Below are 26,583 nucleotides of genomic sequence, written 5' to 3'. Positions count from 1 at the left end.
CCAGTTCATGGTTATCTGTCCCTACACATACACCCCATACTTTCACAATGAAATGGACTAGTCCATAACGCTGCGCAGTGCAGCGCGAAAGGTAAACACATAGTGACTGGAGTCTGAACAACGCGAAAATGAAAAGGAGTTACCCAAGCGGATCAAAAAAAGAAAAGCGAAAAGACGCTGAGAAATATGTGACAATGCTGCCTAAGTTGAGAAACTTTTTTACAACTACTGTTAGCAATAGAGACCGCGACAACAACGTCAACGTCATTCAAAACATTGAACATGATGCCGGTAGAGCAGCAGCAGCTAGCTGCTGTGAAGTGGCACTAGCTGAGGAGGATAACATCAAGCAAGACATGTTGTTGCCACCTTCCATCACCGACAGTGTCAACGTTGACACAAATGAGGTGGAAGAGTTATCCAGTGATGGCCATTTTGACACCGATGATGATGACCATACTGTTAGTTGGTGACAATGTTTTTTTTATCATTATTATTTTACATTTTCCTACATCTGGCTGTGCGTCATGTACGTGTGAAGACCTGTGAGAAGACATCAACAAGTAGGACTCTGTGATGTGGAGAACAATCTCTCTTTTCTCTCTCGTAGACTCTCTCATTCACTCACCCTCTCTGTCTCACACACACAGAACACTCTCTCTCTCTCTCACACACTGTCTCATTCTCTCTCACTCACTCACTCACTGACACATACATTCACATGGATATGGAGTTGCTTAGAGCCAAATGCCACCTCATCTCTCCTCAGTCCACACTTCTTACCTCCCCTCACACACACACACACACACACACACAAACACTCACTGACTCACTCACTCACTCACACTCACAGAGAAACACTCACTCACACACAAACACACACAATCATGTACATAGTTTTATTTATAGAATGTTTGAAATGTTCTGATCTTTAAAAAAAAATAAACAGTACTGGTTTTCCTGGCATTTTGGCAAAGACAGATGTTATCTGAAATCTTGTTCTCTGTTGGGTTCCATATTGTGTAGTGCTACACTTTGTGTGTTCTCTGCTTTCCATCTTCATTTTGGAGTAAAGAAGCGTATGCAGGGTTTAAAGGGGAATGTTTTTTTTTCTCCTCTCCAACCTTTACTTCCCTATAGATTAGCTTTACCTGCCTATCCACCATACAGTCGGTACATTGTTTTGTTTTGTTTTTTGTTTCGGATCGGATGAGGGGGGGCCCATACATACCTTCGCCTGGGGCCCCAATTTGCTAAATCCGCCACTGTTTATAACTTGAACATTTCCTAATTCCACAGGTCACTTTATAATATTTTTTGCTGCTGCATAACTTAATTTAATACACTTCATATTTAATTCTGTGCTGAGCCAAATTGCAACGAAATTTCGTTCTGTATATACTTCTTGTTGCAGACTGAATGACAATAAAGGTTGTCTAAGTCTAAATCCTCAACTCCATTTGGAACACAGCCCGTCTCGATGTGTTGTCCAATCAGAATGGGGCTGCGATGACGTCACACAAACACATGAAAAAATGGCGGCGGCTCTAAGCAGTGAGTTTAGCGACTTGGTGCAGATTAAAAAGCAACTGATATCTATGATATCGCAGTGTAAGGAGCGCGGACTGGTGCACAGTGTGAAGTGGTGAGTTAATTTATATCACATTTTACACTAAAACTGCACCGGAAGTGTTTTATTAACCGGTATGCTGAGGCTGTTAGCCGCGAGGCTAACGTTTGTATTTATGAGTTTCCTGAGAGTGGTTATTTGACGTTATTTATAATTATTCACACATTTTCACAATTAAAGCTAATTAACTAGCAAGCAATACAATTAGTACAGAAACTCCAATGAGTCCCAGAGTCAGACATTTTGCGAAGCTCCATAACCAGCTAAACGTTAATGTAATATCCTCCTGGGAACCAAGGGGGAAAAAAGTGTCTCTCAATTTCTCTTTTGTTGTGATTTCCTTACTAAGAATTTCCCAGCAACCCTCCTAGTCATATATCATTGGAAAGCCCAGGATGTACTCTTTACAACACACCAGGATTCCAGTGAATAGCTTGAAAGAGTAAGAGGGTGTGCACATAAAATAAATGTCAACTACAGAGGACACAAGTCTACAGTATGGGTTAGTTCTCAGGAAGATATGGGTCTGTCTCAGAAACTGGGTACTGTGGGGGTACCCCACTAAATATACTCGGTCAATAAACTATACGGTTTTGAATGGTGATGTTGGTTTTAATTTGAAATAAAATGACGAAAGAAATAATACAGATAAAACTAAATCTTTGATGTGAATATTCAGAATTTGGCAAAAATTCTGCAAATTTGTGGCAAAATGGCGGCTTGATCTGGGACATGATAAATGGTCGACTACATCGCATTCCCTTAAAAAGGTTGTAGTCCACTGAAAAGTCTACAGTTATCACTAATTGTATTTTAAGTTGTAACTTTATACACCTAAGGATTGGTGCGCTCACAGAATAATCATAACCGTAATAAAACATCCTGCAAAATATTTGATCACCGTTGTAACTCCATTTTCCGCATACCCAAAACCAATACGATCGTGTGTTTTGATCTAAACGGAAAGCCTCAGGGTCAAGGTCACTACCTCACCAAAAGTAGTAACTTAAAAATCACTACTAGTCATGAAAGTGTTCTGGATTTTCCCGGAATTCCGAATTTTCATGAAAATTCCTCTGGATTTTTTCCGCTAATGACGAAATACCCGGAAATCCAGATATTTGACAAAACTCTTGAAAATCTCCTGTTTTCTGAATGGAGAAATTTATTTTTCTGATTTTTTGCGTTCCTAGACACGGCGTAATACTTCGCATTGTCCTTGCATGGCTGCAGTCCTTAAATAGCCCAAACATAGTTCATTGATTAAAGACAGATATTCTTTCTTTGTTAACGGCGTGCATGCCAGAGCTCGTTAGGCGTGCGCGCCTTCAGGTGCACGTGCTAAGGTGTGCAGGACTGACACCGTTCTGCGCAAGCACAACACAATCACACTAGAAAGCATGTTCAAGCTGCCAGTGTAGCTGCAGTGTTTTTAGTTGCGAATTACGAGTATTTTCTCGTGTTAATAATTCACCATGTCAAAACAAGCAAAACTTTCCTCCTTCTTTCGATGTGAAGAGAGGTAAGATATATATATATATAAAATGAACTGTGTAGCCAGGAAAATCACCGCATTTTCTAAATGCACTCCTGAAAATTACTCATTAACTAGGGGAATTAAATTTGATATTTTTGACTTGTTAATCATTAATGTATATGAACCGTATAACCTCTAATGAACACCCCTGGGGGCGTTACATTTTTCAAAAAGGGGATGTTTATTAGGGGTAAAAAAATCAGTTGATCGAATTTTTCAAACCCTAACATAACTGCCCTACTAATTTTCCCTAACTTTCATACGTTTTCTAGGTGAAAAGTCGTCGAATTAAGTGTTTTTAAAAATTAATTTTTTTTATTATTTGGGGCGCTTACTGGAGTGTATACGGTAATGCTTGACACCTTTGATCTTTTCGCCGACCACTGTTACGTCACTCACTTTGCATAAAGCTCCCTTTTTGCAGAAGTCACGCACCTCCCAGATAATTTGATCTGATCATTCTGTTTCTAATCGTTAACATGGGGACACGTGTTGAAAAACACAAATCCTACACTGCGAGTTTTAAGCTAAAAGTCGTAAAAACGGCAGAGGAGAAAGGAAAGCACTTTGCTTCTAAACTCTACAAGATCGATCGTATACGAGTCCGTGAATGGTGCCAATAAAAATGCAAAATTGAAACTTTGGCAGCCGGGCAAAAAAAGGCTAGTGGTGCAGGTTGGCCTCTGCGGTATGCGGCCATTGAAAAAAAACTTCTTGAGTGGCTCTTTCAAAGGAGGGTAGCTGGGGTAAGGGTCACGGGCAAGGCGCTGAAAATGGAGGCAATGCGGCTCCATAAGGAAGACGGATGTCAGTCGTTTAATGCATCAAACGGATGGTTCTGGCGTTTTAAGAAGCGAAACTACATCATCTAACCCCTACAAACCTGGGGTATGTAAAACTGTTCAGACTGTTAGTTTTTTTTGTTTTAATTTTGAATTTTTTTTTTTCTGAAATATGGGGGGGGGGGTGTTCATTAGAGGTTATACGGTAAGTACTAATATGCACTAGAATGCAGGGTTTTGCGTGTTATTAAAATATTTTCGGGGGATGTTGCCCCCCCATATCTTAGTTTGACTTTCAAAGTTCAGGGTTTTTTTTTTTTTTCTTTGCTCCACTTTCATCTCTACACTACGCCATATAAAAATTTAGTTATAAATCTGCGATTTTGTTTTTTTAAAACGAAAGCTGAAAGTTAGGTATAGAATATGTTTCTTACAGAATGTTACGATGGTAGCTGGTCTTGTATGAATTTCTGAACTATAAAATGAGTTGTGGTCTATTTTTTACCGTAACGTGTTATTTGTGTGCGGGGAAGGACACACATTAACAATTTGCATGTGTAGAATGGAATTTTCCACTCCAACAGTTAGAAGTTGATCGTGCTTCCATTTGCGGTTTTTCTGTTACGCGAGTGATCTGTTCGGACGTTATCACTGAAAAGGTGAGTTTTGACAGTTTTATTTTGTTTTAGTCTTGCAGTATAAGGCAATAGAATGTTTTTCTTTTTCATCTTACTTTCATATTTTGTAGTGTTTGTGTATTTTTGGCCAATATTTTGCAACCATGGTCAATTTAGATCGAACTTTTGATAGAATCTACGGCCAGTCATTTTGCCCCGCCCCCGCCTCGCACTCTGTCCGGTGCGGTAGTGATGTCCCGTTGCTCGTGCGCCACAGCAGAGACCCGCGCGACCTTCAGCCGGTACAGTCGCTGTTCTTTTACCACCGCCGTTATTCTCATCTTTCCGGTGTGTTCTTGATTTTTCCATTGTGTCCTATTGTCCTATTTCGCCATATCAAATACCCAAAATGTATCATATTCATATTTAAGTGAATAATCAATTCAGTCATCATAACTTGGCATTTTTAGCCCAAGCAATCAAAAGGAGGAAATGTATTCAATATTTTCACTCATCTGTGAATTCTTCATGATGTAGTTATTTTATATGTAAATCAATTTTACAAAAACATTTGAATTGTAATAAAAAAAAAATTTCTACAGTGGAGGCCAGATAAAGCAAGATGCTATCTTTATTCTTATTAAACATGACAAAAGAAACATTGAGTGTTAGGTAAATGCTAAAAAAAAAAGTAAAATTAGAAAATTTATTTTTTGACCATAATGTCCCAAATGAGAGACCACTTTCTGAGATGGACCCAGATACACTAATCAGCCATAACAGTAAAACCACCTGCCTAATATCGTGCAGGTCTCATTTTGTTCCTCAAAACAGCTTTAGCCTGTCGAGGCCTGGACTTGTTATCCAGCACATACCATAGATGCTCGATAGGCTTCAGATCTGGGGAATTTGGAGGTCAAGTCAGCCCTTTGAACTCATGTTCCTCAAACCATTCCTGAACAATTTTTGCAGTATGGCAGGGTGGATTATCCTGCTGAAAAAGGCCCCTACCATTGCCATGAAGGACTGACTTGGTCTGCAATAATGTTTAAGTAGCATGGATGCAAATGGCGCGCCTTTTGGCGGATGCCGCCTTTTTCATGGCTGTCTGGGGGACTTGTGTGAATCGCGCAAATCCGATGAGGTTTTTTTTTTGGGGGGGGCGCGTGTTGGAGTGTCTGATTATAATTTCATCAAAGTAAATTCTGTATTAAAATTACTAAATAAGCAAATGCCGTTACAGTCCATGAAACATAGGAAGTACAAATATGAGAAGAAAACAGTAAATCAGAAAGCTGTGCACGTAAAGCCAATTACGTAACTTGCGTTGGACTGATGGAAATCCTTGTGCGTGAAGTGCAGCCAGCAGCAGATAATTAATGGCACGCAGCCAATTGGCTTTACGTGCGCAGCTTTCTGATTTACTGTTTTCTTCTCATACTTCCTATGTTTCATGGACTGTAACGGCATTTGCTTATTTAGTAACTTTAATACAGAATTTACTTTGATGAAATTATAATCAGACACTCCAACGCCCCCCCCCCCAAAAAAAAAACCTCATCGGATCTACGCGATTCACACAAGTCCCCCAGACAGCCGTGAAAAAGGCGGCATCCGCCAAAAGGCGTGCCGTTTGCATCCATGTAGTAGGTAGTACGTGTCAAAGTAGCATCCACATGAATACCAGGACTCAAGGTTTCCCAGCAGAACATCACATCACATCATCACACTGCCTCTTCCGGCTTGCTTTCTTTCCATAGTACATCCTGGTGCCATCTCTTCCCGAGGTAATCGATGCACACACCCGGCTGTCCTCATGATGTAAAAGAAAACGTGATTCATCAGACAAGGACGCCCCCTTTCATTGCTCTATTTTACAGTTTTGCTGCTCACATGCCGATTGTAGGTGCTTTCAGGGGAGGCAGGGAGTGAGCATGGGCACGATTGCACTGTATGTTCTGATACCTTTCTGTCATAGCCAGCTTTAACTTAAAGCAATTTGTGCGACGGTAGCTCTTCTGGGGGATCTGACAAAACAGGCTAGCCTTTGCTCCCCATGCACATCAGTGACCCTTGGGTGCCCATGACCCTGTTGCTGGTTCATTGGTAGTCCATCCTTGGATTGCTTTTGGTAGGTACTAACCACTGTATACCGGGGACACCCCACAAGATGTGCCATTTTAGAGATGCTCTCATTCAGTCATCTAGCCATCGCAATTTGGCCCGTGTCAAAGTTGCTCAGATCCTTTCATGTGCCCATTTTCCTGCTTTCAACACATCAACTTCAAGAACTGACTGTTCTCTCCTAATATAGCTCACCCCTTGACAGGTGCCATTGGAATGAGATGGTATTATTCACTTCACCTGTCAGTGGTTTTAATGTTATGACTGATTGATTGGTGTATTTTACCGGTTAAGCACTAATTATTATTTAATGTGTTAAATCAGTTAAACTCTCACCTATGGTCACGAGCTATGGGTAGTGACCGAAAGAATGAGATCGCAGATACAAGCGGTAGAAATGAGTTTTCTCTGCAGGGTGGCTGGGCTCTCCCTTAGAGATAGGGTGAGAAGCTTGGTCATTCGGGAGAGACTCGGAGTAGAACCGCTGCTCCTCCACATTGAAAGGAGTCAGTTGAGGTGGTTCAGGCACCTTGTTAAGATGCCACCTGGATGCCTCCCAAGAGAGGTTTTCTGGGCATGCCCCACTGGGAGGAGACCCTGGGGCAGACCCAGGACACACTGGAGAGATTATATCTCTCGGCTGGCCTGGGAACACCTCGGTATTCCCCCGGAAGAGCTGGTGGAGGTGGCCGGGGAGAGGGAAATCTGGGCTGCTCTACTTGGGCTGCTACCCCCGCAACCCGGATCCGGATAAGCAGTAGAAGATGGATGGATAAATGAAAAGAAGTGGTTAAGCTCTAAATATTGATCAAATAGAGAAGCACCAGTGCACTCACATGGTTAATTTATAACTAAATATTAATATATTAAACTGGTTAAACTCTAAATACATTTATGCAGCTGTTCAAATATTAAGTGAGCATATTTGTCTAATCATTTTTTGGAGATTTTTTCATTTCCTAGTTACAGAAACCCAAAGCAGGTACACTGTTGGATTTAAAGCCTCTTGTTGTTTAGACAGCTCTTTTTTATAGAATATATTGGTTTAATTTAATAAGTTTTTGAATTCCATAGGCGTGAACAGAAACCTGTACAGAGTTGAGTCACTAACAGGAATGAGATTATACTGTATGACACTTTATATCACACTGATTGTGGAGATGTATTTAATCCTCTACATTGCTTGCTGTCTTTTATAATAATTGAGTAATTATTAATCAGTAAGCTGTCCTTACTCTGTCTTCAGAATGTGATACTGACATTAAAATGTATTTTGTGTGTGCGCGCGCCCATGCGCACAGGGCATCTGAGCTGGCTTTTTCTCTCAATCCTCTCCCACTGAGTGAGATTCCATCTCCACCACAGATTACTGAGGTCAGTGTGTTTTTTAATTTATTTTTTATTCAGCATTTACAATGCTCCTTATTATTCCCTTACTATATGAATGGTGCTGATCAATGAAATTTGATTATGGTAATAATGATTCACTAATTAACCTTTTGTAAGGTAAGACCAAGATGAATACAATCATAGCTATGATAACTCGAAGTTAGCTAAACTGTATCTTCTCTGTTTTAAAATAAAAAGCTAAATGCTACAAGTTAAAGATTCAGCATGCTCTCTTCATAAGTGATGTCATCAGTAGTGGAAGATGAGAGGGTGTTATAGATGTGTAGAGTTAAGAGCTGATCATGCACTGTATGTAAAGGCAGTGATGATGTTGCCTGTCCGTCTCTTGCGATGACAACTGCTTCATTAGGATGCTCAGAAATCTCCTTTCCTAATGAAGCGCCTTGCACAGTAAGGTAAGACAAACGATGTCATGCCCCCATGGTGTTGTCTCTCTGGACCTCCAGACCTCATGTCAAGTGGTGCACAAAAGTGCCACAGACCTGACGGGTATGGAAGTTGCCCCGCAGTGACAACTGACTTGCCGAGTGATGCCATCCATTGGCCATTTGAGTGGCTCTTCCGCATGCCATCTGGTGGTGTGCCATTGATCTTGTTGGGTTCATTTGCCACATTGTACCGAAAAGCACCCTGCTACCAGCGCCTTATTGGTGATGTACTATTTAACCCATAGCTGGAACCCAGGCAGGTGCTGCCACTCTGGGTCAGAGCGGATCTGGGAGCAATGGTGATTAAGGGGTAACTCCGTTTTCCTCAGTACTCAAGTCCTCCTGGACCTGAGACCACCGGTTGCAGTTTAAAGTCATACTCAGGACTAGGTAGTGATGTCACTCCCTCCTTGAACACAGCTCTCTGTACTAATTCAAACCCTATGTAGTACACTTATAAAATCCAGAATCAAGTGTTATTACTGTACTGTTCTCTTTTCATTCCCTTTTCTGTTCTGATTGTGTTTAGGATGAAGCACATGATCTGGATGCTTTATGTTTGGCGAAGTCGTATTTCGATCTAAAGGAATATGACCGTGCAGCGTATTTCCTGCGTGACTGCCACAGTCAGAAAGCGTATTTTCTCTACATGTACTCGCGCTACCTGGTGAGGCATGCTCACTGTCACTGTTCACTTCCACTTTTGTGTTTATTCATGCTGATTGGTGTTAAGTTGCATGCACTCTGGTGTTTTCAGAATTTGTTTTTTGAATGTTTCAGTCAGGAGAGAAGAAGAAAGACGATGAGACAGTGGACAGTCTGGGTGAGAGACAGTTTTTCAGCTGTTTTTGCAGTAGATGTAGTAGTTTTATCATTAATAACTAATTATTTAACGGACTGAATGAGCACCAAAAGGTTTCATTCTGTGGCATGTTTAAAAGTAATGAATGAAGTTTAGGGGCTGCATTTAGTTTCCTTTGGTGTGTGCGCGCGTGCAGGTCCTCTGGAGAAGGGTCAGGTGCGTAATGAAGCACTGAGGGAACTGAGAGTGGAGCTCAGCAAGAAACACACTGCTGGAGAACTGGATGGATTCACACTCTACCTGTAAATAAATACACACACACACACACACAATGTGGAAATTTTTTCGTTCTCAATAATGTTCATTCTGCCTCTAAAGCAGTACCTCCTTAGCTCCCCCTACTAGTGTAGTGCAGTTTAGTGTTTGTCCCTTTAGTGTTGCTGTAATACAGTGCCATGTTGTTTTGGGTACAAGTCAGATCGCAGTTGTTTTCTGGTTTTTAAGATTGTCATTAATAACAAGAAATCTAGCCAACAAAAGTCACTGAATTAATCAGGTATTTTTCCCACACTGATATAAGCATGTACAAAGATCAGTCAAGGGAAGAAACGACAACAAGGCTCCAGGAAGTCAAACACCACAAGTGACTTACCTCAGGTGATCAAACAGAGTCTTATGTGGATGATGCTGATAATCAAAATGATACTAAACATTTCCTGTTGTACATTTATTATTCATTAAAGTTTGGCAGTAACGTTGTTCTCAATAAGTACATTAGCTTACAAATCTAGAGGTAGGCAGAGCGTCTTTCAGTCAAACTGGAACGAACTCTTCTTTTTTCCCTTTTCACTAAGCATAATTAAAATGTGAGGAATTTACTTCTGGTTGAAATATTTGCAAAAGAGAAATGGAGTTCAGCAATTTTCAAAACTGTAGAGGTCGAAAGCCTGGCTGCCACCTGTGTGTGACTGTTTGTATAGGTATGGGGTTGTGTTGAGGAAGCTGGATCTGATGAAGGAAGCCGTGGATGTGTTTGTGGAGGCAACACACTCTCTTCCTCTGCACTGGGGAGCCTGGCTCGAGCTCTGCAACCTCATCACCAACATTGACATGGTACACATTCAACACCACATGCTGTCTCTCACAGCACATTGTCACTCTCAAGACGAAACAGTGTCTCAACACCACACGCTCACCGTCAGTGCCACATTCTCACTCGTCACACTACACCTCATTTCTCAAAATCACAAGCTCACTCTGAGCACCACAGACTCTCAACATCACATGCTCTTTGTCATCAACACACAAGTATACTCTCACCACCACCACGGGCACTCTCTGAGCAACACCACATTCAACACCCTACACAGGGTGTCCGCGGATCCTTAAAAAGTCTGATATACAGTATATGGCATTTAAGGCCTTAAATAGCCTTATATTTTGCTAATATTTCGAAGTGTGGCATTAATTTTCATATGGGTGGCATTAAATTTCATCGGGGCACAAAAATGTATGTTTGTACATTTTTTTTTTTCCCGTGCTAACGTTGTTCAAACAGCGCACGTCAATGTGTAACAAGAAGATGGCAAAAAGACCGCTCTGTACCTAAAAGTACAGGCGTCACACAACACTTAGGGGGCAGTGTTTTCCTTATAGTGTTGTGGGAAAAGACGAAGAAGTGGTTTCTTTAGCGTGGCAGACATATAGGATGGGGAAGTGTAAGTTTAGGGACAAGTGGCTTGAGGACCAGAAATATAGCGGTTGGTTGTCAAAAGCAACGTCCGAAAATGAAGCTCGGTGTAAACTCTGCAAGAAAGACATAAAGTTGGGAACAATGGGCCTTGACGCTCACATGAAAGGGGAAAAGCATAAACGCTTTGCCGCCAGTCAGGTAACAACAGTTCCCATGCAGATGTTTGCAGCACCGGTTGCAAACGTTAGCGCAAAGCCCACTTTCCCTTCGGTGCCTACTTCTCCCAGCACAAGTGCCTTCGGTGCTTTTGCCTCGACCGCTACACTTAAGGCTGAAATACTGTGGGTTCTGCAAACGATTGACCGACACCACTCCTACAATTCGAACGAAGACGTGGGCACCGTCTTCAGGGCAATGTTCCCTGATTCTGAATATGCAAAATCGTTTACTTGTGGGAAAGACAAGATTCTGTTTGTAAACTGGAGATGCACTGATTAAAATATAAATATGCTTTGACCATAATAGCCTAGAGTCTGATTTTTAAAAAATATTTTTTCCCCGCGGTAGTGGTCTTATTTTTTATTCTCACAGGTCTTAAAATGGCCTTAAAAAGTATTATTTTTGGTTATCAGAAATGTGCAGATACCCTGCTACATTATCAACCTTGTCCATCATTGACATACACTTGGATTTCTGAGGTGACAAAAGTGCTATACAAACAAAAATGAATTTATGTCTGAATTTAACTCCATACACACTTAACATGCACATGCGACACTGTCTGAACTTAATGCCAACCACACTTCTCATGCACACATGATCACTGAAAAGTCATCTCTTCAACCTCATCACCAGCGTGAAGATGGTGCATACATTCAGTGCCCATTTAAAGGGGAACTGAAGGCAAATTTTTTATGATCAAAATTCTATTTCTCATCTCATTATCTGTAGCCGCTTTATCCTGTTCTACAGGGTCGCAGGCAAGCTGGAGCCTATCCCAGCTGACTACGGGCGAAAGGCGGAGTACACCCTGGACAAGTCGCCAGGTCATCACAGGGCTGACGCATAGACACAGACTCTATTTCTCTCATTTTATTAAATATAGGAATGCATTTTTGATAGCTATTTCGTCACTGCTATAGCAAGTTATGAGTGTTTGAAATATGCTATGTAATACATCAGTCCATATGTCAAAGTAATGGCCGTGAACAAGATTCATTGAGACCTGTGCGAGACATCGTAGGAACGGAAGTAAAACGTACAGCGGAAATCAAAGTGACCAACATCTGCCAACGTTCCCTGTGTCCGAAATCGCTCACTGGTTCATTACTCCCTATATAGGGAATTACTATATAGAGGACTATAGAGTGAGCTCATTGGTAAAATGAAAAAACGATTTCGGACATGAGTCCGTCGCGCTGGTATTTACTTCATTACTGTTGCACAATTAAAACATGCCAGATCAGTCGGCTGGTGGGTTTTCAAAATAATAAATACATGCGTGTGGTTTTGTGACAAATCCATATTACTGTATAGTGAGTGTATTTCCCACATTAATAAATGCAAAGTACCTGCATCTTTCAGTTATTTTTTTTTAATCAAGGCTGAATACTTTCTTCTTTGCTGCTGCCTTTTATCAAATCAAATTTAAGACTTTTAATTTGAGTTCTTTCAGTGCAACCGCAATGCATGATGGGATATATTGCTTTGGTTAGTGACCATCATTTGTACACTACTTTTCATGATGCATTGTGGGATACTTTGAGTGCACTATATAGGGTGTAAATAATCCTCGCTAAGGTTTCGGACAGCACTGCAAAATTGCGTCCCCACTATATCGTGCCCTATACAGTGAGTAGGGAGCAATTTCGGACACAGGGGTTGTCAAAAGACGCGCGCGCCCTCCTTCGAATGCTGATGTAATCAAGCCAGAAGTTTTGTTTGTTTTGATAGCAATTAGGAAAGTTTGAAAAAAGTAGGCAGTAATCGTCATTTAAACTCGTTTTTGTGCAATATTTCGTTTGGAAAACAGTTTTCAAAATGGCGGCACTGACACTTCACGTTTCGAAGTCTCGCGAAGATCATGCGGATAAGCGACGCCTGCCGTGGACCAAACGAACTAAATTCTTTTAAGATTTTTTTTGGGCTTTTTTCACCTTTATTGGATAGGACAGTGTAGAGACAGGACAGGAAATGAGTGGGAGAGAGAGATGCGGAGCGATCGGGAAATGACCTCGGGTTGGAATCGAACCCGGGTCCCCGGATTTATGGTATGGCGCCTTATCCACCTGAGCCATGATGCCCCACAAACTAAATTCAACATGGCTAAAAACCGAATAGGCCGATAAGTATAATATTTACAGTGGGGCAAAAAAGTATTTAGTCAGTCACCAATTGTGCAAGTTCTCCCACTTAAAAAGATGAGCAGGGATGAGAATTTTCTGCTGATTGGCGGATTTCTGTAGCCTGGCAAGCCAGACTAAATGTGAATATTTAGTCTGGCCTCGATCCGTAGACATTTCCGAAGGGGGTAGGAGCAACAAACTGCTGTCTTTCAAACTGTCTCTGTGCGTATAGGCCAACGCTCTGACCAATCAGCGCAACAGTGACTGTGACGTAGTCAGAGCGACAGAAAACAGTGGGGGAGACCTTGAAATAAATAATTTTTCAAAATGCATATTAATTAATAAACAGGTTCTAGATATTAAGAAGTTTGGAGATAATGACCACAAGTTTGGAGTCTGTACCACATACTTAACATACACTTTTTTTTTTCCAAGTGTTTTTCAAGGGTTTGCTTAAACTATTTTTGAGAGTTTTTACTTAGTGGTGTTTGGTGAAATAATTTCCCTTAAATTTAAAATAACGGGAAAATAAGAAACAATCAGAAAGTAATGTTTCAAAGCTGTTTATTAATTCTTCGTACTGCACAAACTAGCCCCATCCTTTTGGCTACGAGTGGAGCTAGCTGGTAGATCAGACTTTTGCCATAGCCGGTCGGCAAAACAGCGAAAACGTCCTTCTTGAAAAGGAATGAGCGGAGAGCCTCTTCCTGCTCATGTTTCAACGAAAGCTCCAAGTCTAATTCTTCTAAAACTGATTCCAAAGCGGAGTCAAACGCGTGCTGTTCACTAGCCCGTAGCCATCTTTCCTGTTGTGCTTTCTCCAGCATCGTGCAGCCTTGTCGTCACTCCTGCAAAAGCCCGTCCAAAGAATCCAAACAAAAACCTTGCGTTGTGATTGGCGGGCACGATTTGATGCCCGGGGTGTTTTTGTTTATATGGTGCGAGGCTAGACCCACTCGCTAGGCAAAAATATTTTTGGCCGCTAGGCGGGTGGGTCTAGTTTACTAGGCTAGGATTTCCGACTTTTTCAGACCAAAATGATCGTTTTTGAGATCGATGTAAATCCATTGAGAATTTTTTTTTTTTTGGGGGGGGGGGGGTATGATTAACGATCTGTGGTCACCTTATAACGCAGACATCCCAAGTCTCCCGGAAGTTCCGGGAGTCTCCTGCATATTGATAGAAGCGAGCAAGAGCGTGCGCGCGCAACATTAAGGTCTGCATCACGCATCTTAGAATGTGTGCGCGCGAGGGGGTGCGCGAGGGAGACTGTGTGCAGTGTTGCCAGATACTGCTGACGTTTTCCAGCCCAAAATATGTTCAAAACCCGCCAAAATGCACTTAAAACCACCCAATCTGGCAACACTGCCTGTGTGCCTGTTCATGTAGCGCATGCCAGACAAAGAGCATCTTGATTGGGTTACTCAGCAAAATAAGCCAATCAGCTTTCAGTGTGGGCGGGCTTTTATCTCTTTTCTCGAGGACCGGAGTTTTCAGTTGTATTGAGTCAGTGCAGCCTACAGGATCGGCATGGCAGAGAGAGAGCGCGCGCCCCAAAAAATATATATCAATTACATGTCATATAGAAGTGTGTATCTTTTATAAATGGGGTTAGCTTATCTAATGTAGCATGTTGGGGAGAATCATAGTATCATATCTATATTTCTGATGAAATTTTACGTATGATAGCATGTATAACACTCCTGCTTATTGCTCATTTCATGGGGGGGGGGAAATTGCTGGCATGTGCCACGCGGGAGCGTCTGCCCAAATTTTTTAGGCCGAGATGAACTTATAGTTTTTGATTTAAAAAAAATTTCCAATATATAATGCTCATTGTACATGTCTGTTCTTTAATTCAAAATCACCATCTCGATCTTCAGATTGACCATATGGTACATGTATTACATTACACAGCATCCTGTCCAGATAAAACCGAGTTAGTACACACAACAGTTGAAAGGGAAGTGATAAGTGATGTTGAATGTTGCCTGCTTAATATGCAAGACCTCCTGCTACCATGATAACATCAGAAGAAAGCTTTAGAGAATTATATGATAGAACTTTTTTCTGGTTTGCACTTCATTTTAAAGGATTAGAGTATTCAAAGACATGAATAGCTAAAATGCAGAAATATAATACTGTAGAGCTCGTTTATATTAAAAGGTGCATTGATTTTTTTGAAATCATCAAATGTGAATTGATTAAAAACAAGTCTCTTGTACCATACTAATCATTTTCACCTGGTAGTCCCCCAAGAAGGGGAATTTATTTCCAAATAAATTGCAAATTTTTGCTGATAAAATTAATGGTTTTGGGGTAAAAAAAAAAAAAAAAGCCAAAAATCATTAGCCCCCTGGGCCCCACCCCGGTTTTTTCAGACTTTTAAAATATTTTTCATTCTCATCCCTGGTTTATGGGTCTATTGTTCCAAAACCTAAAAGGTTGCACTGAACATGCTGAAAAAGTCAAACAAGGTGGGATATGATATTTAAGAAAGAACACTTGTCATGATACAAAAGTTTCAGTTGATGGCATGTTGAATTGGGATATCAACTTCGAGAAAAATACATATATTTCATTGCTAAAATTAATGGGTTTTGGGTGTTTAAATCACCAAAATCCATCAGCTTCGCCCCCTGGTCCCTCACTGAGACGTTGTCCCTGGACCCCACTGGGGACCTGCAAGCCAGCCCCCCGCTACTTTTCAGATTTTTTTCTCAACATGCACTCTCATCCCTGGATGAGAGAGGCCTGTAATTTTCATTATAGGTATACCTCAACTATGAGAGACAAAATGAGAAAAAAAAATCCAGAAAATTATATTGTCTGATTTTTAAAGAATTTATTTGCAAATTATGGTGGAAAATAAGTATTTGGTCAATAACAAAAGTTCATCTCAATATTTTGTTATATACCCTCTGCTGACAATGACAGAGGTCAAACGTTTTCTGTAAGTCTTCACAAGGTTTTCACACACTGTTGCTGGTATTTTGGCCCATTTCTCCATGCAGATCTCCTCTAGAGCAGTGAAGTTTTGGGGCTGTCGCTGGGCAACATGGACTTTCGGCTCCCTCCAAAGATTTTCTATGGGGTTGAGATCTGGAGACTGGCTAGGCCACTCCAGGACCTTGAAATGCTTCTTATGAAGCCACTCCTTTGTTGCCCAGGCAGTGTGTTTGGGATCATTGTCATGCTGAATGACCCAGCCATGTTTCATCTTCAATGCCCTTGCTGATGGAAGGAGGTTTTCATTCAAAATCTCACGATACATGGCCCCATTCATTCTTTCCTTTACACGGATCAGTTGTCCTGGTCCCTTTGCAGAAAAACAGCCCCAAAGCATGATGTTTCCACCCCCATGCTTCACAGTAGGTATGGTGTTCTTTGGATGTAACTCTGCATTCTTTCTCCTCCAAACACGACAAGTTGAGTTTTTACCAAAAAGTTCTATTTTGGTTTCATCTGACCATATGACATTCTCCCAATCCTCTTCTGGATCATCCAAATGCTCTCTAGCAAACTTCAGACGGGCCTGGACATGTACTGGCTTAAGCAGGGGGACACGTCTGGCACTGCAGGATTTGAGTCCCTGGCGGCGTAGTGTGTTACTGATGGTAGCCTTTGTTACTTTGGCCCCAGCTCTCTGCAGGTCATTCACTAGGTCCCCCCGTGTGGTTCTGGGATTTTTGCTCACCGTTCTTGTGATCATTTTAACCCCACAGAGTGAGATCTTGCATGGAGCCCCAGATCGAGGGAGATTATCAGTGGTCTTGTATGTCTTCCATTTTCTAATAATTGCTCCCACAGTTGATTTCTTCACACCAAGCTGCTTACCTGCAGATTCAGTCTTCCCAGCCTGGTGCAGGTCTACAATTTTGTTTCTGGTGTCCTTTGACAGCTCTGTGGTCTTGGCTATAGTGGAGTTTGGAGTGTGACTGACTGAGGTTGTGGACAGGTGTCTTTTATACTGATAACGAGTTCAAACAGGTGCCATTAATACAGGTAACGAGTGGAGGACAGAGGAGCCTCTTAAAGAAGTTGTTACAGGTCTGTGAGAGCCAGAAATCTTGCTTGTTTGTAGGTGACCAAATACTTATTTTACTGAGGAATTTACCAATTAATTCATTAAAAATCCTACAATGTGATTTCCTGGATTCTTTGCCCCATTCTGTCTCTCATAGTTGAAGTGTACCTATGATGAAAATTACAGGCCTCTCTCATCTTTAAGTGGGAGAACTTGCACAATTGGTGGCTGACTAAATACTTTTTTACCCCACTGTAATTGCAGTTAGTTTCCAATACAAGTCACGATATAAAGTTACTAAAACCGAAAACGTAATTGAATAACACATTAATTAAGAAATAAAGCAAGTTTAAAAATGACTTCAGTTCCCCTTTTAAGAGAGATGGAGGCTTCAATTGCTGACACACAGACAGAGACTTAAACTTCTGTTTGTGTCTGTAAATGAAGTCTGTGTCTCTCTGTATGTTTGTCTGAAACTGACATCTCTGCCTATGTGTCTATAGCTGAAGTCTCTATCCCTGCCGGACTGCTGGGTGAGGGACTTCTTCATGGCACACATGTTTACAGAGCTGCAGATGATTACAGAGGCACTACAGAAATACCAGAGTCTGAAGGAAGCTGGATTCTCCAAGAGTACCTACATCATCTCCCAGATTGCTGTTGCGTACCACAACATTCGAGGTCTGGACCATCATTGTCCTTATCTTCATCATCACACATGCTTATCTGGACTGCAACTTTGAATGCACACCAACACAAAGAAAATATTAATGTTCAGTATCGGGGGTAATATTAATCAAATCCACTCAGCACGCAAGTTCTCTGGTTTGGTGTGTCATGGCATACTGCCTGATTCCATGATGTCAGTAATTCTTGTTCCAGTTATTAAAGACAAGGCTGGTAAGGTTGGTAGTATTGATAACTACAGACCCATAGCCCTTGCCAGCATTATCTCTAAAGTTCTTGAAAGTCTACTTCTTGAAAGAGTAAGTAACTACATAACTACCACTGACAATCAGTTTGGCTTCAAGCCTAAGCATAGCACTGACCAATGTATCTATGCACTGAAAGAGGTTGTAGAGGCATATAGGAGACAGGGTTCTACTGTCCTTGTAGGTTTTATTGATGCTTCGAGAGCTTTTGATCGTGTCAATCATTTTTAAATTGTTTAATAAACTCAAGCAAAGGGGAGTCCCCAGTAGTCTGGTACGAATTTTAGCTTATTGGTATTCTAACCAAAGTGTGCGGGTTAAATGGGGGAACATCCTATCTACACCTTTTAATGTCAGTAACGGGGTACGGCAGGGGGGAATTTTATCTCCAGCCTTATTCAATGCTTATATGGATGACCTGTCTAGGCAGTTGGGGGCATGCCAAACAGGTTGTATGGTTGGTGACACGTTGATTAATCACTTCTTATATGCAGATGACCTTACCATTCTATCCCCAAGTAGCAGTGGGTTCCAACAGCTCCTCAATATCTATTCTGATTATGGGGTAGAGTTTGACATTAAATATAATGCTAAGAAGAGTGTGGTAATGTTTTGTAGGACCAAGGATGATTTCAAAATCAAGTTCCCTCCTTTTTATCTATCTGGAGAAGAGCTGGGAGTAGCTAATGTAACAAAATATCTGGGGCATATCCTAACTGATACGCTGGAGGATGATGACGACATTAGCAGACAGAGGAGAGTGTTATATGTCCAAGCTAACATGGTGGCTAGAAAATTCCATCACTGCACTGCAGATGTTAGTCAAACTTGTTTCGAACGTACTGCTCCCCTCTTTACACAGCTCCACTCTGGGTTAGATACAAGAAGGAGAGCTTGCTCAAGCTGAAAGTAGCTTAGAATGACTGTCTTAGGATTCTTTTGAAGAAACCAAGAAGTACTAGAGCAAGTGGGTTGTTCTGCAAACTAGGTCTAACTACATTCACGGCACTGGTGAGAAATCTCACCTTTAAGTTTATGAGCAGGCTGGACCGCTCTACAAATCAACTTATTGCACAATCAGTAGATCCAAGTCATAGCTCTGTTAGGTGCATGTCTGTGATTTGGGAACACTGGTATGAGTGCCTTTATTAGCTTTTTTTTATGTATATGAATGTGTGGTGTATTGTTTTATTGATGTATGTATTGTAATGTATTCTTTGTAGGCCTCAAGCCTGTAATAAAGTTTAATAATAATATTAGTAAACCAACTTGTAGTGCAATATGAGTAATACACACACCCTCACACACTGAGTCTTTGTGTTCTAATAAGAACACTAGGTAGTTGTGAGCTATATTTAATGTGTTTGTATATTTGTGTGTGCACAGATATTGACCAGGCATTGGATCTGTTTAACGAGCTCCGTGAACAGGATCCATTCCGCATTGAGAACATGGACACGTTCTCTAACCTGCTGTATGTCCGGGTGAGAAAACTCTCATACCATACTTGCATCTAGGCATGTAACGATTCACCCAATTCATGATTCAATTTGATTCATGATATTGGGTTCATGATTCGATTTTCCCATGATGTTTTTGAAAAAAATGTTAAATGAAGAGAGAAATTATTACCAAAAAAATGTAACATTTATTTTCCTGCTCTTTATCAGTTTTTTTTCTTTAACCCTTTTGTTAAATAAAAAAAACAAACTTTTGTTTCATTTTGTTAGAATAGAATTATTCTATTCTAAATTAAAAAACAAAAACTTTTGTTTCATTTTGTTAATAACCAACAATAATTGTTTACCTACATTTGTAAAGGTTGGAGTAAAATATAATGGCCTATTAACTAAAACATTCCTTTTATTAAAAATGAAAAAGTTAATCACAAATGGGCCTTTTCTTAATAAACATTTTAAAGCATTTGTTCTACCTCCATTTTTTCTTTAGCGTTTCACTAAAAGGCAGTCAGTAAAAAGTCACTAAAAAGAAAGCAACAATTTCTTGTTAAATATATTTGTACAGTCAGTCACACAATAGCTCTTTTTCCAGTTTTAGATCTGGCTGGTTTTTTTGTTGTGTCCCCCCCCCCCGCATTAGAGCTGTGTTACTTCCGCCTAGGGTGAAGTCACACATATTCCTGCTAGTGTACATTATTTCGGTCCCTGCTATCTAAACAATGCAATTACAGCTAGGAAAAACAAAGAAATGAAGCAGCCTGATGATAATCACAGTATTTCATCAGTTTGAATCATCATTTATTTGTATCGTGAATTTATCATCGCACAATATGTTGTTACATGCCAGTTTGCATCACATCTACAAAGTGTTTTAATACAAAGCACTCAGGGGAACATGGGGCATTGTGTCTTTTAAAACACACTGCCCTCATGCCTCTGAGATTTGTCTTAACAACAGAAGGTCACAGAGATTTGCATGGTTACTGGGGTCAGTATTGGGTATTGTCTGAAATGGAGTTCTAATATATTGGCTTTTATTAGAAAAATAAAAACAGGAGTGATGTCATGAGTTACTTCGAGCACCTGTCTTATGTCACTGTTTGTTTTTCAAGGTGAACTGTAATGGACTGGTGTCACATGTAGGGTGTATCCACCTTACACCAGGAATAGGACTAGGATAAACCTGAAGTTGAATGAATGTATTAATGAATGATCTCAAAAGCAATGGAAAAACTTTACAAGGTGTGTGTGTGTGTGTGTGTGTGTGTGTGTGTGTGTGTGTGTGTGTGTGTGTGTGTTAGAGCATGAAGCCAGAGCTGAGCTATCTCGCCCACAGCCTTGTGGAAATCGACAAATACAGAGTTGAGACCTGCTGTGTCATTGGTCAGTGATTCTCTCTCACTCACTCACTCACTCACTCACTCACTCACTCACTCACTCTCTCTCTCACACACACACACACACACACACACACACACACAAATGGTTTCTAATTAACAATTTTTCACCAAAAGCAAAGTGAATATCAGTGAATAATAACTGAGATGAAATCGAGATTATTATTCACCAATATTCACTGAGTCTGAGGTGGATAATTGTTTTAGTATAAATACACAGATGATTATTTTAAAAACAATTAAATTGTATTAAAAAATAAATTATTTCAAACTTCAAAAGCAGCATGCAAATGTAACGATGGCACGGCATAGACTTGTCGCCTATCTCTGCCGACTCACATAAAGTACTTTTATTTTATTTATTTCAATACAATCACAATTCCACCTTACCTTTGAATAGTTTTAGACCAAACTTTGTTGCATCTTTAGTGTTTTTTAGGAACATCATTTTCTTTCATAATTTATAATTTTTCTTCATTTATGGTGATAAAGCGATTGGCAGCCATTTTGCCAAGTCGCTCGAGGAGATGATCGAGAAATAGTCTAAATCTCTCAACCAGCGCATGCGATTTTTCTATAAACACCTGTGTATTTATACTAATAACCATTTAAAGCTGGTCACAGGTAATTAGCACAGATATTCAACACCTAGAGAGGAGCAGCAGTGTATGTTGTTATGGCTGTGTTAATTCTGTGTGTGAATTGTGTAGGCAATTACTACAGTATGCGGTGTCAACACGAGAAAGCTGCTCTGTATTTCCAGCGAGCACTAAAACTGAGCCCACGCTGTCTTGGGGCCTGGACGCTGATGGGCCATGAGTACATGGAGATGAAGAACACATCCGCCGCCATCCAGGCCTACAGGTATAATTAACATACTGTCTCATTCTACTGGTACACTAAACATCATCCAGGCCTACAGGTGCAATTAACACTTTAACACTATCAATTTAGAGTTGCAATTAATACACCTCGTTAAACTCCATATACTACCCCAATTCCAAAAAAAGTTGGGACGCTGTGTAAACTGGAAATAAAAACAGAATGTGATAATTTGGAAATTTTGTATTTCATTGAAAATAGTACAAAGACAACATATCAAATGTTGAAACTGATAAATTTTGTTGTTTTTTGAAAAATATATATATACTAATTTTGAATTTCATGTCAGCAACACAGTTCAGAAAAGCTGAGACGGGGCATGTTTACCACTTGTTGCGTCACCTCTACTTTTAACACCACTCTGTAAACATTTAGGAACTGAGGAGACCGCTGTAGTTTTGAAAGAGAAATGTTGTCCCATTCTTGCCTGATGTACAATTTCAGTTGTTCAACAGTTCAGGGTCTCCTTTGTTGTATTTTGCACTTCATAATGCACCAAAGGTTTTAAATGGGAGAAAGGTCTTGACTGCAGGCAGGCCAGTTTAGCACCTGGACTCTCTTACTATGGAGCCATGCAGTTTTACTATGTGCAGAAAGCGGTTTGGCATCGTCTTGCTGAAAGAAGGAAGGCCTTCCCTGAAAAAGATTTTGTCTGGATGGCAGCATATTGCTCTGAAACGTGTATATATCATTCAGCATTAATGATGCCTTCCCAGATGTACAAGCTACCCATGTCATGTGCACTAATGCACCCTCATACCATCACAGATGCTGGCTTTTGAACTGTGCACTGATAAGCTGGATGATCCCTTTCCTCTTTAGCCTGGAGGCCGTGGTGTCCATGATTTCTAAAAATAATTTCTAATTTTGATTTGTCAGACCTCGGGACAATTTTCCACTTCACCTCAGTCCATTGTAAAAGAGCTCAGGCCCAGAGAAGGTGGCGGTGTTTCTGGATATTGTTTATATCTGGTTTTAACTTGCATTTGTGGATGCAGTAATGAACTGTTTTCACAGACGATGGTTTTCTGAAGTGTCCCTGAACCCATACAGTGATTTCCACTACAGACACATGTCTGCTTTTAATGCAGTGTCGCCTGAGGGCCTGAAGCTCACAGGCATCCAATGTCAGTTTTCAGCCTTGTCTCTTGCATACAGAGATTTCTCCAGGTTCTCTGAATCTTTTCATGATATGTACCATAGATGATGTGATCCACAAATTCTTTGCAATTTTACATTGAGGAATGTTATTCTTAAATTGTTGCACTGTTTGCCCATGCAGTCTTTCACAAAGTGGTGAACCTTTTGTTTTTTCCTCCTTTCCCCCTTTTTTTTTTTTTAAAGCGTTGCATAACTTTTTCAGTCTTTTGTTGCCCCTGTCCCAACTTTTCTGAAACGTGTTGCTGAATGAACACACATTTAAAAAAAAAAAAAAAAATTTAAATAAAATTTTTCAGTTTCAACATTTGATATGTTGTCTTGGTACCATTTTGAATTAAATATAGGGTTTCTATGATTTTGCAAATCTTCACATTGTTTTTATTTGTTTTAGTGTCCCAACTTTTTTGGAATTGGGGTTGTAGGTCAACACACACACTTTTTTACAGCATATTATATTTGTGCTGTTTGTTGTAGCTCCATTCATTCCACCACTACACGACGTAGTTACCAACTGTGGCCCTGCACAAAGTATTGGCACCCTTCTCCCCAATCCATCGGTCCTCAGTGTACGTCTGCAAACCTGACGCTGATAAAATGTTTGTGTATTCTGTATTGGTGTATAGTAGTCTTTTTTTATCATATGTATATCAATGTTGTTTGTGTGTCTATAAGACATGCAATCGAAGTGAATAAGCGGGATTACCGGGCGTGGTACGGACTCGGTCAGACTTACGAAATCCTCAAGATGCCCTTCTACTCGCTCTACTACTACCGGAAAGCCCACCAGCTAAGGTATGTAGTGTGCGTCTGTTGTATAGTGATCAGTTCTGACTTGCAGTACAGATATGGGTGGAGTCACTCATTCATAATAAAAAAGCAACCAAGTTGCATGTCATTAAAGTGGTCACACAAACTAATGGTCACGTGATCAGACAGAAATGCACTTGTATCAGATGGAGAATGTGTTTCTGGTCAAATGTTCTTTAGGTTAAACTAAATGTTTCTAATTATGCAAGATTTTATATATTGTTCTCAATGAGTGTGTTCTCAGACATGACTGAAGGTATTATTGCTGGCGTTTTACAAAGTAGTTGTTGTTGGGTTTGAGTGACAACTAGTGACAATTTTGGGTCACCCGTATGTCCATGTTCTCTTAGTAACCTTCTGTAAGTGGAACTAAATTCAACACTGACGTTTAGTTATAGTGATTCAATCAGTACAAATCATGCAGCATAGATTCCCAAACCACAAAAGAGTGTCAAGAAAAAAAAAAAAAAGAAATGCTGTTACTTTGTGTGTTTTTTCAGGCCCAATGATTCCCGCATGCTCGTAGCTCTTGGTGAATGTTATGAAAAACTCTCACAGCAGGTTGAAGCTAAAAAGGTAAGGAGCTCTGAACAGCATGCTACATTATGTTTATGCTATAGTGGGTGGGGCTAATATGTTTGTGTTGCAGTGTTACTGGCGAGCATATTCAGTGGGAGATGTTGAGAGGATGGCACTGCTCAAACTTGCCAAGTATTATTATTATTATTATTGCAAATTGATTTCTAACAGGTGTGTGTTAGTGATGAAAGCAGTGTTCATGTGTTGCGTGTCTATGTCCAGGCTTCATGAGCAGCTGAACGAGTCGGATGATGCAGCTCAGTGTTACATCATCTACATCCAGGACATTTTCTCTTGTGGGGTAAGTGGTTAATTTTGTGGTTGTTTAATTCCACAAGTGACGAACGTTGTGAACGTGTTTAATGCTTTATTTGTTTGTTTTGATGGCGAGTGTTTATGCAATCATGTTGATTATTTAATGCTGTGTTGTAATGATGATTAAGGCATCTTTTTGTGACCAGGTTTAGGTTAGGCGTTAATTTATTTGGAAAATGTAACGGTGCCTAAATATCAAGTCATTTTTAACAGAATTGTCACTAAATACAAGCGAATGTTTAAAGAAGTATTTAAAGTATTAAATAAACACTTTTATTTAAAATAAAACAAAAAACCGTCTGACCACTTTATAAAAATGGTGTGTCTGATGAACTGAAAACAACTAAACATGCTCGGGAATTCAACACCTAAAACTGAAGTGAATTAAGTAAAGCTGGTAAACTAGACGTGTGTGCATGTGCAGGTACAGTTGGAGCATGTGGAGGTGAGCACAGCACTGCGCTATCTTGGTCAGTATTACTTCAAGAACAAGTTGTATGACGAGGCGTCGCTGTGTGCACAACGCTGCTGTGACTACAATGAAGTGAGTCTCACCCACCCCATAATGTGACCTATTATTGTGTATATACACCTGCTCATTTCTGCAGTTACCTAATCAGCCAATCATTTCAAAGCAGCACAATGCATTGGATAACTTCAAAAACAAGTTGTACAGGTGTTCCTTTTAAAGTGCATGGTGAATGTAGTTTCATGTACAATATTTACCATCACAAGAACGTTAACACAATTGCAGATGTCCAAACGATAGATGTGTGAACAAAATTGCTCTTGTAAAAATTGCGCAAATATGACAACTGTGTGGAGTTACAAAGGTTATTCCCCCCCCACACACTTTTTTTTTTTTTCCCCTTTTTAAATTACACATGTGCAGCACTCACAAAGTTTTTAAACTGAGATCTTTTGTGTGTAGGCGCGTGAGGAGGGAAAAGCCCTACTGCGTCAGATCTCAGCTGTGCGGGAACAGGGAGAATCGTCATCTGAGCAGACTGTGTTTAACCCGCTGAACACGGCCACGCACACACTACAGAGTGTGTACAACAACACCACACCCATTCGGAGAGTGTCGCCTCTTGACCTGTCCTCCATCACACCCTGACAGCTCTCAATCATGTTATTGTCCTGTACAGATTGATCTTTTCATTTTGCTCAGAAATAATCTGTATGTGTAATTTGATAAAATAAAGTTTTCCATTGTTGAAACCTGCTACAGGAGCACGACCATGAAATGCAGGGCTGGTTCGGTTTCAGCAGTGCGATTTAATGGTTCTTACGAACAACAAAGAGAGAACATCCTGCAGTAGGGAATACAGGAAAAAGCTGATGTTCTGAAGTATACTTGCAGAATTTTACTGCTGATGAAGACTGAACTTCACTAGCCAGATTGCATAACTAAATATTTAATGCTTTCTCTCATATGCCTTTTGTACAGCTCTTTTAAATAAAGCTACACATGGTGATGGATCAGCAAATGTCTTCTGTGTTGAATGGAGAATTGGCCTGTTAGTGGGAGTTTTCCCAGTGTTGAACCTGAGTAGAAATACTCATTTAAAAGTTGTGCATTATTAATTTGTCCATGGCAGTAAATTTAGCCCACATATTTCAGAGCAGATGTTCATGTTGTGGTGTGAAGTTTT

General features: G+C 40.4%; 1 protein-coding gene across 1 annotated transcript; it reads left to right on the top strand.

Annotated features, from left to right (window-relative positions):
- The first annotated feature begins 1,518 nt into the window (after positions 1-1,518).
- cdc23 (CDC23 (cell division cycle 23, yeast, homolog)) lies at positions 1,519-26,418 on the top strand. The gene is made up of 16 exons (XM_060936032.1): positions 1,519-1,645; positions 7,992-8,064; positions 9,058-9,195; positions 9,309-9,351; positions 9,527-9,632; positions 10,311-10,443; positions 17,899-18,076; positions 19,714-19,811; positions 21,089-21,170; positions 21,895-22,048; positions 23,900-24,019; positions 24,535-24,610; positions 24,684-24,745; positions 24,836-24,914; positions 25,353-25,472; positions 25,860-26,418. The coding sequence occupies exons 1-16, from the start codon at positions 1,536-1,538 to the stop codon at positions 26,043-26,045; spliced, it is 1,758 nt and encodes a 585-aa protein (XP_060792015.1). The 5' UTR covers positions 1,519-1,535; the 3' UTR covers positions 26,046-26,418.
- The last annotated feature ends 165 nt before the right edge of the window (positions 26,419-26,583 follow it).

Source organism: Neoarius graeffei, chromosome 12, assembly GCF_027579695.1.
Source record: "Neoarius graeffei isolate fNeoGra1 chromosome 12, fNeoGra1.pri, whole genome shotgun sequence".
NCBI classification, from domain to species: domain Eukaryota; kingdom Metazoa; phylum Chordata; class Actinopteri; order Siluriformes; family Ariidae; genus Neoarius; species Neoarius graeffei.
This window is presented reverse-complemented; position numbering and strand designations above follow the sequence as displayed.

Bases quoted from the DNA above. Each gene is read 5' to 3' on its own strand.
- cdc23 (XM_060936032.1), top strand. From the start codon at position 1,536: ATGGCGGCGGCTCTAAGCAGTGAGTTTAGCGACTTGGTGCAGATTAAA. The intron at 9,352-9,526 runs GTGAGAGACAGT...GCGCGCGTGCAG, and splicing joins TGAGACAGTGGACAGTCTGG to GTCCTCTGGAGAAGGGTCAG. The intron at 25,473-25,859 runs GTGAGTCTCACC...TTTTGTGTGTAG, and splicing joins GCTGCTGTGACTACAATGAA to GCGCGTGAGGAGGGAAAAGC.